This window comes from Panthera tigris, chromosome C2 (genome assembly GCF_018350195.1).
Source record: "Panthera tigris isolate Pti1 chromosome C2, P.tigris_Pti1_mat1.1, whole genome shotgun sequence".
Lineage (NCBI taxonomy): Eukaryota > Metazoa > Chordata > Mammalia > Carnivora > Felidae > Panthera > Panthera tigris.
In genome coordinates this window covers 113,433,261-113,450,616 of record NC_056668.1, presented here as the reverse complement: position 1 = coordinate 113,450,616, position 17,356 = coordinate 113,433,261, and the positions used below count along the sequence as shown (strand labels likewise).

The window sequence follows — 17,356 nt, the reverse complement described above, 5'->3', positions numbered from 1 at the left end:
TTAAAATTTGCTCTTTTTCTGTTTACTTAGTGCTGCTTGCCTTTCCCACTGAACTGCAAGCTTCAAGACGCTAGGAATCTTGCCACTGTTGCTCGCAGCTCTATGTTCACTTTCCTTGGTGGTGCCTGGCTCATGGTGGATGATCAGTAAATATTTGTTGAAGGAAATTCTACCCTATTTCCCGAATCCATTTTGGCCACCTGCTGCCCTCCTAGCCCTTTGTAGCCCAGGAGGCTGTCCTGCACTTCACTGTGCACAATAGGCTGTTTCTGGCCTTGGGGTCTCTCCTTTTGCTGTCTGAATTCTTGTGACTTCTTACCCACGCCCTCCTGCCAATAGTTTATGATGCAACCCTGGAATCACCTCCTCCAGGAAGCCCTTCTTAATTATGTCATTAGCTCACCGCTCTAAATAGATAAAAGGACTGTTCAACTGGTTACCATAATGTATGTTGAAAGTCTTTATTGTTAAAAATACATTTCTGCTTTGGAATTCACACTTTATAAACCCTGACAGAGAACTCTCTGAGCCCAAGCATTGTCTCATCCAGTCTGTGGGTTCTGTTCTAGTTATGCTTTTGGGCTGCAAGGAGGCCCTCAGGAAAATGGGGTTTATTGTACTGAGTCAAGGGCCAGATCTGCTGTACGTTGCGAACAAAAGTACTCAAGATGGGCCACTCCCCAACTCCCAGGAGCTCCAGGATCTCTCTCTCTCTTTCTCAAGCCCTCTAGCTCTTTGTGTCTCCTCCCTTTCTCTGCTAACAGGCTGCCCTGCCTTCTTACAGTTTGTCCTGCCGTAGCTGAGGTATGCGTGCAACATTGCTTTGCCATGACCCAACCTTACGTCATGACACCGTGAATTTTCTGCCCACACTGATAACTGGTTTTGTCTCTCTATATTTCCCAATTGGAATTCACAAGGCTAGTAATAATTAATGATAATAATATATTGAATATGAACAGCTAATACTCATTGAATGCTTATTATATGCTCTCCATTATTCTAAGTACTTTACGTGAATAAGAGAATGTAACATTTACAACAATCCTAAGTATGGGTTGTATAATTCTCTCCATTTGACATCTAAGGAAACTGAGGCACTATGAGATTCAGTAAACTGCCCAGGTTTTACATACCCAGTAAGTAGGGGAATCAGGAGTTGTACCTAGGCAATCTGGCTTCTGTGCCTACATTCCTGTCCTCTGTGTTATCTTTGTCTCCAAACAAGAATTTAATTGACTCAGCTGTGAGAGCTGATGTCATTGGACAATCTGTAGATTGGCTGACTGCCTTTGAATCAATATGATGGCCTTGGCAGTAGGAACTGGGAATATGTGTGACTTGGCTTATCCATACATACCCTCAGGCCCAGACACATAGTAAGTTTATAATAAATACTTGCAGGTGTTTATTACCCTTGATGCAATAGATTTAGTTGCTCTGAAGCTTCTTGCTGTACTTAAACTTTCTTATTTAAAGGTTTGACTCCTATGGGTAGCACTGAAAACAAGGGACTTTAAACACTGTTCCAAGTACATTTATTTCATCTCCTGACTTAAGTGATTTGCTGTGTTTGTAGTTTACTATAAAAATTACCCATAGGGGCCCCTGGGTGGCTCAGTCAGTTGAGTGTCCAACTCTTGATTTTGGCTCAGGTCACGATTCCAGGGTCATGGGACCGAGAACCGCATCAGACTGTGTGCTGAGTTTGGAGCCTGCTTGAGATTCTCTCTCTCTCCCTTTGCCTCTCTGCCCCTGTCCCCAGCTCCTGCTCTCCCTCTCTCTTAAAAAAATTGTTATCCACAGATGAGCATTGAAAAGCCTGATTGACACTGTACCGCAGCCTCCTTGATCCTCTACAGCTGAGGCTGCACAGCTTCCATCTGAAGAGCCAGCCAAGCTCTAGGCCCAGGAAATAACCTTAATTCTAGTAAAAGGGAATATGTTAAGCCAGTAGCTAAGGTGGGAAGTTGGCATTTCTGTTCATCTGGCTCAGATATTGTCTCAGTTCTAGCAAGTTGCCTTTTTATCCCTCCTGACCAAGCCCCCACCTTGTGCCCCAGAACATGAATGTCAGTATCCTACTCTACCTTTTGGGTTTTAGGACTGAGGTTCATCCATTCTTTGAGCCTGGAGCTGAAGTTCCTACTCTGAACCCCAATCCCTGGGGTTAGATTTCTGTTATGTGTTGTCAGAGCCTCTGATGTCAACAACTAGCTTGTCTGGTTTGTCACCTCTTATGTAATTTATTTATTTATTCATTCACTCACTACTTTGATGCTATGCTATGGCTCGCCCACCAGGCCCCTGCTGGGTCACCCTGGGGTCAACTTCTGCCTTCCTAAATGTAGTTGCAGACTGATCTGTCTACCTATCTCAGGGATCCCACCAGCAAGACTCATTTGAGACTAACTCCCCTTTTCCTGGCCCACCTGCCCTTTCCTAAGTGGTTGCCTAGCATTAGGATCTCAGCTCTTCCTTGATCATCCTGTCCACTGTTGATGAACCCCGATTCTGAAAACTACAGAGAAGGCTATATGATTTAAATCCTCGTCAGCAGTAGGGCACCTCCGTCGAGCCCTGTATTTTATTCTCCTTTAACTCCCTATCTGGGAACAATTGTTACACGTGTTTTAACTATTAATTTTAGTTCCTTGCAGTGAAGCAGTCCTCATTTCTGAAGGAACAAAGGTAACAATGGATGGTTTTTCTCTTAATGCACAACTTTTGAAAATCCAGAGAACTTCTAAGCAAGTTAACCATTTATTGGATAATCCTTCCAGCCCTGCATTCAACTGCATTCAAGCCCTGCATTGGGCTCTGTGCTGACAGCTCAGAGCCTGGATCCTGCTTCAGATTCTGTGTCTCCCTCTCTCTGCCCCTCTCCTGCTTGCACTCTCTCTCTCTCTCAATAAAAAATAAATATTTAAAAATTAAAAAAAAAAAACCAGAAATGAGGTTAAAATGAACGTATAAATGTCCCATACACATTGATACAAGAAAAGGTGGGTGTGGGTGTGGGTGTGTGGGTGTGTGTTGTACCTATATGATGTACCAATAAGCCTCAAGTCACAAAATCACAAATATTAGAGAATGTTTAGCTTTGGCAAATTCTTGATAAGTTAATCATTAAATATTCTATCACCAAAAACATCCTTTATCCTCTAATTACTTATCTTTTTTTTTAATCCCTGAAATCTTTCTGTCTCCATCCTCTTTATTAAAACTGCTCTGAGCTCACCAGTGACCTTTAAGCCAAATCAAAAAGTTTTTCTCAGACATTGTCTTTGGCCTTTTACCAGCATCCTGAAAACAGTCTCTTCCTTGTCATCTGTGACAATGCAAAGTCCCAGTTCCCTCCCACTTCTGACAACTTTGCATGTCTCCTTTTCTGACTCCTCTTCTGTCTACTTGCCCTGACTTCAGCATGTCCTGACCATTGGCCTTTGGCCCTTGACATGTTCCTTTCTGTACTTACTCTCTCAGGAAAGCACGTCTCCTAGGGCTTGGCCCCTGACCCATGGGCAGGATGCCTACAGCAGTATCTGCTAACCCAACCCATCATTAAGCCCTCACACCATATTTGTCATGGAGGAGAATGAGACGATGTCACATGTACTTACAACTTTGCTACCAACTAGCAGAGTAACTTTTAGGAAATAAACCATACTCTCTGAGTTTCTTTATATCTAAAGTTCAGGACCCAAAGCATAAGCTCCTTTTCCCAAATTTCACCACCACCGTCCTAGTGTCAGAGCCTTGGTGCTTCCCTCTTCTTAAATGTGATTCAGCCTGACATCCTGTCTCTACTTCCTGGGTTTCTCAGATTCATCTCTTCTGTTGCTAGTGGAATTGGTTAATACTGGGATTCTCAGAAAGCCTGTTGGCATATCACCTTGCTTCTCTCTTCACTCCTATCTGTATTTCATGCTGCTTGCTACCAGATTAAACTTCTGCTAAAACATTTCTGTTCCAGAATGTACGTGGCTATGGTGGCAAGCCTATTAAGCTTACATATTAAGCTCTGTTGCCTCACCCCTAAGACCCTTCTCAATCTGACCCCAGTTGTGTTTCCTATTGGTCTCAGTGAGGCTCCTCCACTCTTTGGAACAGTCTCCTGATATTTGTCTTCCCTGGATTAAACCCATGTTTGTGAACCTGTGGCTTGTGTTTTTCTTTTGGCTCAGAAGCCTGGAATGTCTTCCCTTCTTCATTTCAGATGATTATCTTTGTGTGCTCACACCCAGCATTCTCCAGAATGCCTTCCCTTGAGCCCTTCAGCCTACACTGAGCTGACTTATTGGATTATAACTAAATATATGTGCATGCCTTCTTTCTACCACTTTATTATAAATGCTTGGAGTGCAGAAGCAGTTCTGCATCTCTCTATATGAGCTAGTAAGTATTTCCAGACTAAATGAAGTATTGAAGCCCTTGATTTTTTTTTAAGTTTATTTCTTTATTTTGAGAGAGAGAGAGAACACAAGTGGGGTAGGGACAGATATAGAGGGAGAGAGAATTCCAAGCAGGCTTTGCGCTGTCAGCACAGAGCCCGACGCAGGGCTTGAACTCACAAATGGCGAAATCATGACCTGACCCAAGATCAAGAGTTGGATGCTTAACGAGCTGAGCCCCCCAGGCACCCCTGAAGTCCTTGATTTTCTTTTTTTTTTTTTAATTTTTTTTTTCAACGTTTTTTATTTATTTTTGGGACACAGTGAGACAGAGCATGAACAGGGGAGGGGCAGAGAGAGAGGGAGACACAGAATCGGAAACAGGCTCCAGGCTCCGAGCCATCAGCCCAGAGCCTGACGCGGGGCTCGAACTCACGGACCGCGAGATCGTGACCTGGCTGAAGTCGGACGCTTAACCGACTGCGCCACCCAGGCGCCCCGAAGTCCTTGATTTTCAATATGAGCTTGACTGTTTCTCAGAAGCCTTCTGATTTTCCACTGTCTTTAGAAAGGGGTCAATTTTCAACTCTTGATAGCATCAGGGATGACTCATTGACTGGGAAGGGGAGAACCTGGAAGACAGACTGATCATAACTCCTTTACCCTCTAGTTAAAAAAGGTGGACTAGCTATTGAGGAACACTAGGGATGCTTTGCACAAAGATATGAAGCAGCCCAAAGACTTTTCCTCCCTTCTCTTTGAGGCTCTTCTTTCCTTGCCTCTCCTCCTATGGCCTGTGTTCTAATGGTGGCCAAAGCAGTCTACTCTGGTCATACTTGAGCCCCTAGAACCTGACATTTGAAAACCATCATTCCTATGGGGTCATTTTGGGAGGCCTGGGTTATCCTTGACACATCCTGAGCAAATCATTTAACCATTTGGAATATTTTTGCTTTCTTTAAATCTATAAAAATTGGAGGTTAGACCAAGCCATTTCTAAATTCTCTTCTAGCTGTAAACTGTCATATCATAATCTGAGTACCATAGGCCTGAAGAGCAGTCACCCTAATTTTCTCATGTATCCTTTTATGTTTCATTAAATAACTAGATCATAAGTTGCTTGGGGACAAATGCCTCTTGTGTGTCCTTACTCACATAAGCCTCCACCATCTTCTGGGCAGGGCTGATCTCTTAGCAAGCATGCAGACTGGCATGTGCTTTACTGTGAGGTACTCTCAGGACAAATCCCAGAACATCACTTCCTTTGGTCAAAAACAGGATGATAAATGATGTCAAAAGTTTTGAGAGCCTCAATTAAAGTACCATGAAAGAATTAGCAAATATAAGAGTCAAGAGAAATAACAATAAATGAAAATTTAGCAGTTATAAAAAGCAAAACTGCCTAATTCAATGATGTTTACAAAGCCCTACTATAAATTGGGAGAAGTCCAATTCCATTGCAACAAATATGACAACACAACGTTACCTAAACTTCTGCTAATTATCACAAAGATTCATTCACCTCAAGCAAGAATCTCTGTAAGGTTTGAACCATTTTCCAATAGAGTTAAAACAATCTGATGGTCCTTTGATTTTGTCTTCATGGTATATGGCTACAGCAGTCACAACCTGGAAGTACAATATTTAAATAAATGTTGTAATGTGTCCATCAGGGATGAATGCCAGCTCACTAATCTGTACATCAGGATGAATGCCTGCACAGTATCTGCTTCGTGCTGTTTAAAAGATTAACGTAACTGATAATATCTTAAAATAAGATTGCAAGTCTCACATGCTACCATTCGTGTTAAAAAGGAGAAAAAGAATGTGTATTTGAACTTCCTTCTATGTATTCTTGAAATATATTTTGAAAGAGAGACATATAAATTGGTCTGAGTTTTGCTCTTCTATCCCGAGGATATTAACAAGTTATCCTACTTTGAGAAAAGAGAACAAGACTTGGCAGGGCTATGAGACCTTTCTTATTTCTTAGTCTACAGACCCAGCTACCAGAGAGGTGTATTGATAATTTACATCCCCACTGAGGTTACAGAAGTTTTAGTTTGGAAACAATTCCTCCATTTGTTGCAAATCTGGTATCGAAGAACCCTAGCGCTGAGCAGTAGTTAGTATCAAATATAGTGGGCAGTACCGATGTCTGTTTGGTAGTCCCTGAGGGTGTTGCAGTCATACATCTCCATTCCATTTGGGGTCCGGAGACAGAAGACACTCACGGGAAAGCCACATCTCAGAGCTACCAGTGTTCTCAGATCAGACACTTTTTTACTAAGAAGGGAGATGTTCTCCATCATTGGCATTGTCTCTTGGGTCACAGCATTGAACACATAGAGAGTTGGCTTATCTTCTTCCTAAGGGGAAAGAGAAGGAGGGAACTTAAGAATAAGCACTGTCTTGGGGTTGGAGCAAGGGAAAAACGTTTCGGAGGGTGGCCCTAAGTGCCTGTAACTTCCATGATGTGGGTGCTAAGGATGAGGGCAAAGGCCAGTTAGGTTCCCTGGCTTCTGGTCTAACTCTTGTTCTTCTGTCCCAAGGATATTAAGGAGTCCTCCTGCTTTGAGTAGCATAAAGAAGACTTGGCAGGGCTTTGAGACCCCTTTTTTTAGTCGACAAACCCAGATACACAAGAGGCATGTTGATAATTTATATCCAAGCTGCACTTATGGAAGTGTTGGTTGAGAAACAACTCCACTGTTACGTTGTGCATTGATTTGGAAATACTGTGGATTCTTCGGGGCACTTGCATGGCCCAGTTGGTTAAGCGTCTGACTCTTGATTTTGGTTCAGGTCATGATCTCACGGTTGTGGGATCAAGCCCTGCATCAGGCTCTGCACTGACAGCATGGAGCCTGCTTGAGATTCTCTCTCTCCCACTCTCTCTGCCCCTCACATTCGTGTTTTCTCTTTCTCTCTTTTTTTTTCTCAAAATAAATAAACATTTAAAAAAAAGAAATACAATGGATTCTAAACCTTTGGTCAGTTTTTAAAATCCTTTCTAAGAGGTTGTCTCTAAGGAATGGAACCAAGTTCAAGATTGGGGGGATAGTTGGCTTATCATTTTATGCTTTTCATTGTCTGTATGGTTTGACTTAAAAAAAAAACAAACGTGTATTTATTTTTACTCTTTAAAAAGGGAAGTTCTAAATATAAGTGAAAATTTTCCTTTTTTCTTTTTCTTTTGCAATCCAAATAGGAAAGCAAGTGGCACTGATGGATCTGAAGCAGAGTTAAAATGGAAACTTTGGGGAAAATGTTCATTCTCCTGTTAACAACAGGTGAATCAAGCCAAACTAAAACTAAAAACACAGGAAACGGGAAATGTGAAGGGGGCGAAGAGAAGACTATTAACATTTTCACTCTTCTAACAAAAAAAGTGAAATTGACTTTACTTCCTCTTTATCGGATTCAGGACAATCATTTTTTTCCTCGAAGGCTTCTTGTTGGCTTGGCAGATTTGGATGCACAGTGCTGCCACTGTAACATGGGACTCTTGGGTCTTAAGTAAAACTGAGAAGGGGGCTCCAGCCAGTCATTGCTCTCTTGTTCAGCCTCTGTTCTTCTCTCCCTTTCTCCTATCAAAATTTATTTCTGGATTCCCCAGGAGCCCCTCCCTGTTTCAGGCTCATAATACGTTATATTCATTCCCCTCCTCCCAGGTCACACATTGCCATGATATAATCAACATGCAGATCTCTTTGAAAGAGGCTTTAAAAGAGTAATGAATGTTATTGATGAACATTTAGGCTTCAAAGCTTTGATCTGGGGCCCATTTCAGTGACTCAAATCACCAGAAACAGGTTCCGGCCCTCTGTTTCCTGAGTCTGAAGTGCTTAGAACAGTTTTACTCAATAGCTTCTCATAAATCTGCTCAGTAAAAATTGAAAGGACATAGGTAGGATTCACCCTTTCCCTTTCGCCATGTTTATGTTTTCCTATGGCTGCATTAAAGACCAACCTAATCCATGTGATACATATAGGTAGGAAGAAATTCTATGAAAACTGAATAAAAAGAGTGGGGGGGGGGAGAAAAATTATATTTTAGATAATAGCTGTTCCTTATTTCTTTTATGATTACTCTGATTTCTTGTTAGCCCTTGGTACCGATACTAATTTATAGTTAAAATTAAATGTGTAATGTGGAAACAAAATAGCAAAGGCCCAAGTCACTCTTAATGGCTAACTAGCAATTACATAATGTTACAGAGTTAAGTTAAAAAGGAGCTTCTAATAATATGAATAAACACAAGCATCTATAACCTAGGTATACATAAAGCTCTGAAACAAGTAATAAGTTAGAATTGCAAAATATACGGCAATGTTTAGATGAAAATCAAAAGTGTAAATAAGAAAATATTATTATTAATGAAGCCAGGTTCTTAAGTTGCAAGAAAATTAACACCTACAGAATTTGTTATTTTATTTATTTATTTATTTTGAGTTTGTTCTTTCTTTTCTTTTTTTTTTTTTTTTTTTTTTTTTTTTTTTTTTTTTTTTAGCACCCAGGAACTTCCCAGGCCCATTTAATTCATAATGTATCTGGAATATAGTTCTCTTTGTAATATTTTAACTCTATTTATCTATCATTTTATAAACCTTATTTTTGTAAAAAAGCTCATTTTAAGTTCTAATGAGGCAGACCAATATTGGAGACACTTCTTCATGTTGGTTATTTGGAGGGGGAGCAGGTAGGTGCTGATTAATAGCAACTTGCCAACTCATTCTATCTACATAAGAAAAGCCATCTCTCTAGCTCTATGATGCCACTCCTCAAATTTTCTAAAGGGAACACTGGTAGTTATACTCAAGGAAGTCAGATGTTATTAAATAAACAATACTACTGCAAATAATTGTTGAACATACATAAAATTAGATTTTTCCCTTTATAAATAAACCAAGACACCATGGTAGGTAGGAGGTACAGACAAAATGTCTTATTTTTCAATAAAAACAAATACATAGATCTACTTCATGGTAATAATTCCACTTTTGTCTTAAGAAACCAAGTGCAAACTCACTGTAAAAACATGTGCATTACCAATAAAATAGGAAAAGTTAAAGAGAAACAGATGGAAATAAAACAAAAGTTAATGCAAGTTTTGAACACTGCTATACATTTTCTACAAGTTCTGCTTTTTTAGATTTTGTTCTTCTGGAGTTGCAGCACTAAAAAAGCAGAAACTTGCCCCAGTGATTCCTGAGTAGATGAAAAGAGGAAATAAATAATGTTTGCTTTTCATAAGAGACTCTTAAAAACTGAGAACAAACTGAGGGTTGATGGGGGGTGGGAGGGAGGGGAGGGTGGGTGATGGGTATTGAGGAGGGCACCTTTTGGGATGAGCACTGGGTGTTTTATGGAAACCAATTTGACAATAAACTTCATATATTGAAAAAAATAAATAAATAAAATAAAACCTCCTAACCAACCACAAAAAAAAAAAAAAAATAATAATGTTTGCTTTTGTTGAACTGAATGAATTCGAGATGTCTTCATAAACATCTTAACCTCATAAACTTCTTTTGTATGAAAATCATCCTGCAGACGTTATACTTGAATTCTAGGACACTGAATTCAAATACCTTTCTTCACCAAATTCTTTACATATTATTCTTTATGGCTTATCTTTAAAAAAATAGACATTTTTTAGAACAATGTTTTGTTTGTAAATTATACTTTTTTTAAGTTAAATTTTTTTAAATTTAAGTGATCTCTACACCCCACATGGAGCTTGAACTCATGACCCCAAGATCAAGAGTCACTTGCTCCTCCAACTGAGCCAGCCAGCCACCCCTCATTTGTAAATTCTACATTTTTAAGAAGCATATTGATACATTTTTTGTGTGTGTCAAGTATATTTAAAATCTAAAGTCACATATTATGTGTCTCCTGGATTTTGGTGTTTATATGTTGAGTGCCTTTCAAAAGCTAAAGGTATAGTAACTTGAATCAATTTTAGGACTTGTAATATATTTTAAGCTTCTCCAACTTGTCTAATAGACATTTACTCAATACTACCACAATTAATCTGATCTCTTACCGTAAAATAACATTCCAAGGATGCCCGAAAGGAATAACTAAGCTTTAACGCCATCCCTTGGTTGGTAGAAATATGGTGAGAGAAGGAGGCAGGGAACCCAGAAGGAGTGTCAGGGAGGCTGAGCCCACCTCACATGGTAGAAGGTGTGACCTGTCAAAGATTTGCTTGTTAGCCCCCTTTGCAGTAGGTCCTGGACATGTGACCAGGATGCTCCTAATCAGGCCTACCCATCCAGCCCTACTTTGAATTAGGGGCCAGTAAGGCAGAGCAGGAACAGATACAGGGAATCCTCTGTGGCAGTGGCAGATCTGAGGCATTGCTGCTGTGTCCAGGACCTGCTTCAAGGGCTTAGAGGTAGCCGAAGTGGTAGCTTTCCTGGACTAGTCCTAGGGCCTGATTAAGACATTGTTTTTGGCTCCATAATCTCTGAGCCTGATTCTTCAGTCTTCCTGTCAAGACTGTGAACTTCCCAGTAGCCTTTCAATATGTTTATTTTCTGCTTCAATTGTCCAGGGTTTGTTTCTGCTGCTTGCAGCTAAGAACCCTGATGCTAGATAAGAAAATTTAGGGCAAGGATGCAGGAGCACCTTGCCGTGAGGGTAGAGTGGGAGAGAGATGCCAGAGTAAGGGAGGGAATCCAAACCCTGAAATGCATCTCAATACCTTGCTATACCATTTCTGATAACACTCATATACCTTCTTGTTAATTTTCACACTCTACCTCTCAAGGCCTTTGTCAACTTATTTATTCAACACCTATTTACAGAAAGCCTCATATGCCAGGTGCTATTCCAGGCAGTGGGTGCCAACAAAACTCAAGCAATAGTTTCCACAATAACACTGGTTGGAGTGAAGGGGGCAAGTGCGATAGCATTTCTGCATGTCTGACAACCTAGGCCTTTCCACTGCATCATGCCACGGTTTACCAGATGAATGGGCAGCAATGAATGGGCAGGACTGACTCCTGTGTTAATAGAACTTGGATATATGTGTTATAGAAGATAACATCTATGGTTGCTGTAGTTTTTTCCCAAAGAAGAAAAAACTAATACAATGTTCCTTCCCCACTATTCTCATATCACCTCCTCATTCACTTTTCCAAATGGGTCTACATTACCATTAAAGGAGAAGGTGTAATACACAAGGAAGCTGGGAAATATATTGACTATTTAAAAAATGTATTTAAGAGCAGATCACCTCTTAATTTATCAGAAGTCTTTTCCTCTTTTCACACAAGCAAGCCTTGTAATTCACACAAAAATATAAGCACGATAAAGAAACCAAATATTTTGGATTTGTTTCATAATATCTACTTGTAGTTTTTTAAAAAAGAAAGTTGTTTACTTGGCAAGTTTTTAAACTTTGCAAAAACATTTGTTTCTCATCTTGGTATGTCTAAGTTGTACCAAAATAAATGAAGAGCCTCTAGCTTTTCAAGATTCTCAGAAGGTAAAACTAATTGCGTGAAGTACCATAGTTAAATAGGAAAGGTACTGCTTAAATTTGTATACATCTAATTATGCAATAAAGCAACAACATGACTTAGAATGCAGCCTTGTGTTAGTTACTTAAGATAGATTAAACAGCGCAGAACTGGTCTGACTGCATTCTCTGAGGCATGGGATATTTTCATCATGTATTTTTGTTGTTGTAAACCCATTTGGACTGTTATTATTCATACACAGTAAATGGTGTGGACTTTTGAAATAGGCCTGTTTTATCATCTAATCTAAACAGGAACTAAGGCAGGATAAAAACCAATATTTATGGCTTTTGCAGGTAAATCTCTTCTTTCAGATTCAAGATACTGTTTTTCTCCTAAAACCAGTGATACGAACTTCTCTAAATGTGATTCTACTGGAGAAAGTGAAGATTAAGATCAGTAAGATTTCCATTGAACTTGAGAGTTTTTAATTAAACCCTATGTGCTGGCCAGTCCTGTGATGCATAATTAGCTTCTGCCTCTCTTGGGTAAACCCATTTTACCTCTCTACTCTTTTTTTTTTTTTTTTTTCCATTAGGAGTTTAAACTCCAGAGAAAGGCTTGAGTTCAGTGTGAAGACAGCTTGCATCACTGTGATAGATGATGCTTTATTGCCAGAATTTATAAAATATTTTTGTAAGTAAAACTATGAAATGGATTGCATCGAGGGAGGGAAACTGAGGGGCCAAAGGTAGGAGGAAGAATTTTTACTGTATATATACTTTTTGTATCTTTTATCTATGTGAGTGTACTACCTGGTCAAAAGTACATAAAAGGAAGAATTTTTTAAATAAGGAAAATAAAGCCAGTGCCGAGTTAAGTAATAGTATTTTATTCATACTCTTAACACACATTATCTACGTCCCTAAACAGCTGTGGCTCAATCCATCTCTTCCAGCCAGCTCAAATATTAGTAATAAACTTATACCACTATCTCCAGGTAAACAAAAAACATATCTCAAACATCATTCTTGGCACTGGAAAATTCCAGCACATTTTAAAGAGTTTATCCTGTACATTACCAAAAACATAGTATATGAGTATATTTAAAGACATGAGGAAAGACATTTAAGAAATGAGATTGGGGAAAAAAAAGAAATGAGATGGAATTTAGTCTACCCAAAAGAGTATTATACTATAATTATTTTAGTGCAGAGGGAGAAAAGAAGTCAGAGTTATTTTTATTTATCTTTTTGGTCATTAAGCAGTCTTCAAGAATATAACAATAACACATGAATAAGTGCTCATAAAACATTAAAAACACATATACAAATATGTTATTTTTATTTACATAAATGAGATCATACAATGCTTATTTTTCTGTGACCTGTTTTTACTACTTAGTAGTAAATATCTTATTTTATTTTTTATTTTATTTATTTTTTTTTTAAGTTTTTAATGTTAATTTATTTTTGAGAAAGAGAGAGAGACAGAGTGCAAGCAGGGGAGGAGCAGAGAGAGAGGAGACACAGAATCTGAAGCAGGCTCCGGGCCTTGAGCTGTCAGCACAGAGCCTGACGTGGAACAGTGAGATCATGACCTGAGCCGAAGTTGGACACTTAACCAACTGAGCCACCCAGGCGCCCCAGTAGTAAATATTCTAGAGTATTTTTTTTAAACATAGACTCTCCACTTAGTCAATCAATAAAACATATTAAAAAACGAAAAGAATTAGCTTTGGCTATCATAAACATTTTTAAAGTGCTAAATATGAGAAAATTAGTGCCCCATCTAGCAGAGAATGTGTACTTAGTTGCTTAGTTTCTTGAGGATCATGTTTTCATTTGGGGTAAAGAACTATTATTGAATCATATTTCTTCCCTAGAGATCAGCTCTTAAACTCTTTAGGCACCTGTCTCTAAGAAATTGTCAGAAGTTAAGGATCCTCCACCCAGAAAATCTCCAGGCACATAATTTTGCTTATTTTGCAATTTTAGGGTTTTGTAAAGTGCTTAAGGACCCCCAGTTAAGCACCACTAATTAAGGACACTATAAATGGAAAAGGCTGTCTCTGGGGTATGTACACATAATTAATGAAGGGCTACTCTCACTGGATTTGGATGTAGAAACTGCCCCTTCATTTAAAAAAAATTTTTTTTAATTTTTAATGTTTATTTCTGAGAGAGAGAGAGAGAGAGACAGTGCAAGTGGAGGAGAGGCAGAGAGAGAGAGGGAGACACAGAACCTCAAGCAGGTGCCAGGCTCTGAGCTGTCAGCACAGAGCCTGACGTGGGGCTTGAACCCACGAACTGTGAGATCATGAACTGAGCTGAAGTTGGACACTTGACTGAGCCACCCAGGTGCCCATCCCCCCGCTTCATTCTTACAGTTACTGAGAATTTCTTCCTTTCCTCACTCCACTGCCCCTAATCCATTGTGGACCCATGGAAGTGATTGAATTTTCCTTCCACATCAATATTCCAGATCTACGCCTTGGCCTTATTCTGATATTTGTAAGTGGGTTGTTCTGGGATAACTGTTTGGAGCAGCAACAAAGGGGATAGAGGAGGGAAGGGAGAGAAGGAGTAAACAAGGGGAACTCTATCCAGACTCCACACCTTATTTCCCCTTACAGCAGAAATAAGACCAGTTAGACAAATGAAAGGAGAAGGCAAGAAAAGTTCTTCCTAAGTTATGAAATTACTTTTGTTGAATTATCCACACTTTACTCAAAATGAAGTAGGTATCTTGGAGAAATGCTATTCTGGGGGCACCTGGGTGGCTCAGTCGGTTAAGCTTCTGACTGTAGCTCAGGTCATGATCTCGCGGTCCATGAGTTCGAGTCCCGCCTCGGGCTCTGTGCTAACAGCTCAGAACCTGGAGCCTGCTTCAGATTCTGTGTCTCCCTCTCTCTCTGCCCCTTCCCTGCTGATGCTCTGTTTCTCTCTATCTCTCAAAAATAAGTAAACGTTAAAAAAAAAATGTTATTCTGATCACCATACCTTAACAAAGCATTTGAGAGTTGAACAAAAAGATATTCCAACATCCGCAAGACTCCAGCTGTCCTTTAGGGCTGCTCCAGCATACATCAGCTCCAGATACCGCCTGCCTTGTTCATCTTCAGAGAGAGGAATGTGGAAATAATCCTTAAAAATCAATAGCACTTTATCAAAGCAGTGTATCTCCACGTTACTAGACCCGCAATATAATCTCTTTTCTTTTATGTTTTTTTCCCCCACTGAGAATTATAAAATTATTTTGGACAGAGGAAGAGGTATTAGACAGGAGCTCTTAACTTGGAGTCTAGAGATCTCCACAAAAGTTTACGGATAGAATTTAGTTGGGAAAAACTGTATTTTATTTTTATTAACTCTAAATTAACCTGAGATTATATATATAGGCAACAAACTACTGTGTATATAGGCAACAAACTAAAGAAACAGTGGTTGGCTATATCTGTGACTTTGTCACCAGTAGAAGTCATAGCTATTTTCATATCACGCTATAGTTGTTGCAGAAATCTCAAAATATTATACTGATCACTACTTTGAAATTACAAGTTATTAGATGAATTGCTAAAATTTGTCAATATGTTAAGTCCACCATATCACAAATTTGGTTTTTAAAAAAATATTTATTCTCTCTGTCCCAAAAATAAATAAAAAACGTTGAAAAAAAAATTTTAAAGGGGCGCCTGGGTGGCGCAGTCGGTTAAGCGTCCGACTTCAGCCAGGTCACGATCTCGCGGTCCGTGAGTTCGAGCCCCGCGTCAGGCTCTGGGCTGATGGCTCGGAGCCTGGAGCCTGTTTCCGATTCTGTGTCTCCCTCTCTCTCTGCCCCTCCCCCATTCATGCTCTGTCTCTCTCTGTCCCAAAAATAAATAAAAAACGTTGAAAAAAAATTATTTATTTATTTATTTATTTATTCATTTATTTTGAGAGAGAGAGCATGCATGCCTGTGAACAGGGAAGGGACAGAGGGAGAGAGAGAGAATCTTAAGCAGACTGCATGCCCAGCATGAAGCCCGACACAGGGCTCGATCCCACAACCCTGAGATCATGACTTGAGCTGAAATCAAGAGTTGGACGCTGAACCAACTGAGCCACCCAGGCACCCCACAAATTTGTTTTGTAATGTTTGCAAATCATATTTCAATATAGCTTGTTTCCTTTTCTTTGTATGTATTTTATTGTATGCATTTAAAGACATTCTGAGGGGGGCGCCTGGGTGGCTCAGTCGGCTGAGTGTCCGACTTCAGCTCAGGTCATGATCTCACGGTCCCTGAGTTCGAGCCCCGCATCGGGCTCTGTGCTGACAGCTCAGAGCCTGGAGCCTGCTTCGGATTCTGTGTCTCCCTTTCTCTCTGCCCCTCCCCCGTTCATGCTCTGCCTCTCTCTGTCTCAAAAATAAACATCAAAAAATTAAAAAAAAAAAATAAAGACATTCTGAGGAATCCATAGGCTTCATCAGACTGCCAAAGGATTCATGACATAGGAAGATTAAGACCCTCTGTGTTAGAAGATCTAGATTTCAGTAATCATAGTAATCTACTAAATATCATGTGACTGCGATTCAATAAATGCTCCTCAGCAAATAGAAATGATCATCTCGAAGTTAACTACTATCTGATGGTCAGGACCTAAACATTTGTCTTAAGTTCCCATTTTAGAGGGGATATTTCTAAAAATTTATGAGATACTGAATCCAAATTATTTCTTATCCTGGTTCTGTAATCATAAGTAAAATGGTCAGCCTCTCTGAGCTTCAGTTTCCCTGGTTGCAAAATGAGGCTATTGCTCAGAAGTTGTCTATAGTCCTCTCCACCTCAAAAATCTTTTGGATCTTTCTAGTTACTTGTTCACCAAATGGGCCATCTGTCTGACAATTGGCATGCTCTACTTATATAGTTTAGAGTTAATGCCCTGTTTTTGTCCTTTTATGAAGAATTGCAATAATACTACCTGGCCAGTGCACAACCCACACATTTCATAAAGAGAAGTCAAACTTTTTTTTTTTCCTGAGAATTTACTGACTCAGTTTGCTTCCTGTCTAACGCCTCCATGGTTACTATATTCTTATCAAACTGTTATGTAAGCAAATAATGATATTTTCAAATAGTTTTAGTTCCCTGTTTGCTGGAAACATACCTAATAGTATCTCTGCCCCATGTACAGTTTAAATTTATTGCATAGTTAAAATTAGTATACATCTTAGTGGCTTAGGGACAAAGCACATACCTTTATCATCAGCTTGACAGCCTCCACAGTTTCATCTGCTGAAACATCAAATGGTTCAAAAGATCCCTCAAAGGCTATGAAAATCCTCATTCTCTCAACAAACAAACAACCCTGCAACTTTTTTCAAAGAATTGGATAGCTGGAAAAATTCCAATTCACAATTAAGGACAAAAACGATGGCCAGAGGCAGCTATTACTATCTAGCTTGAAAGTTGAGTGGAGAGAATGTGAAGAGACAAGTCCTGCTGT

General features: G+C 39.5%; 1 protein-coding gene and 1 long non-coding RNA gene across 2 annotated transcripts in view; one reads left to right on the top strand and one right to left on the bottom strand.

Moving 5' to 3' along the window:
- The window catches only part of LOC107180018, a 25,340-nt gene extending 17,582 nt beyond the window's left edge, over positions 1-7,758 (top strand). Inside the window, exon 3 of the long non-coding RNA XR_001510773.2 lies at positions 7,606-7,758. This is a non-coding gene — a long non-coding RNA (uncharacterized LOC107180018). The remainder of the gene's footprint in view (positions 1-7,605) is intronic.
- ANKUB1 (ankyrin repeat and ubiquitin domain containing 1) overlaps positions 1-17,356 on the bottom strand; it is a 27,775-nt gene extending 10,419 nt beyond the window's left edge. The window contains exons 1-3 of the mRNA XM_015539335.2: positions 17,108-17,356; positions 14,873-15,016; positions 6,547-6,763 (exon numbers count right to left, since the gene is read on the bottom strand). Of these exons, the coding sequence (XP_015394821.2) occupies positions 6,547-6,763; positions 14,873-15,016; positions 17,108-17,197 (451 nt within the window). The 5' untranslated portion in view covers positions 17,198-17,356. The remainder of the gene's footprint in view (positions 1-6,546; positions 6,764-14,872; positions 15,017-17,107) is intronic.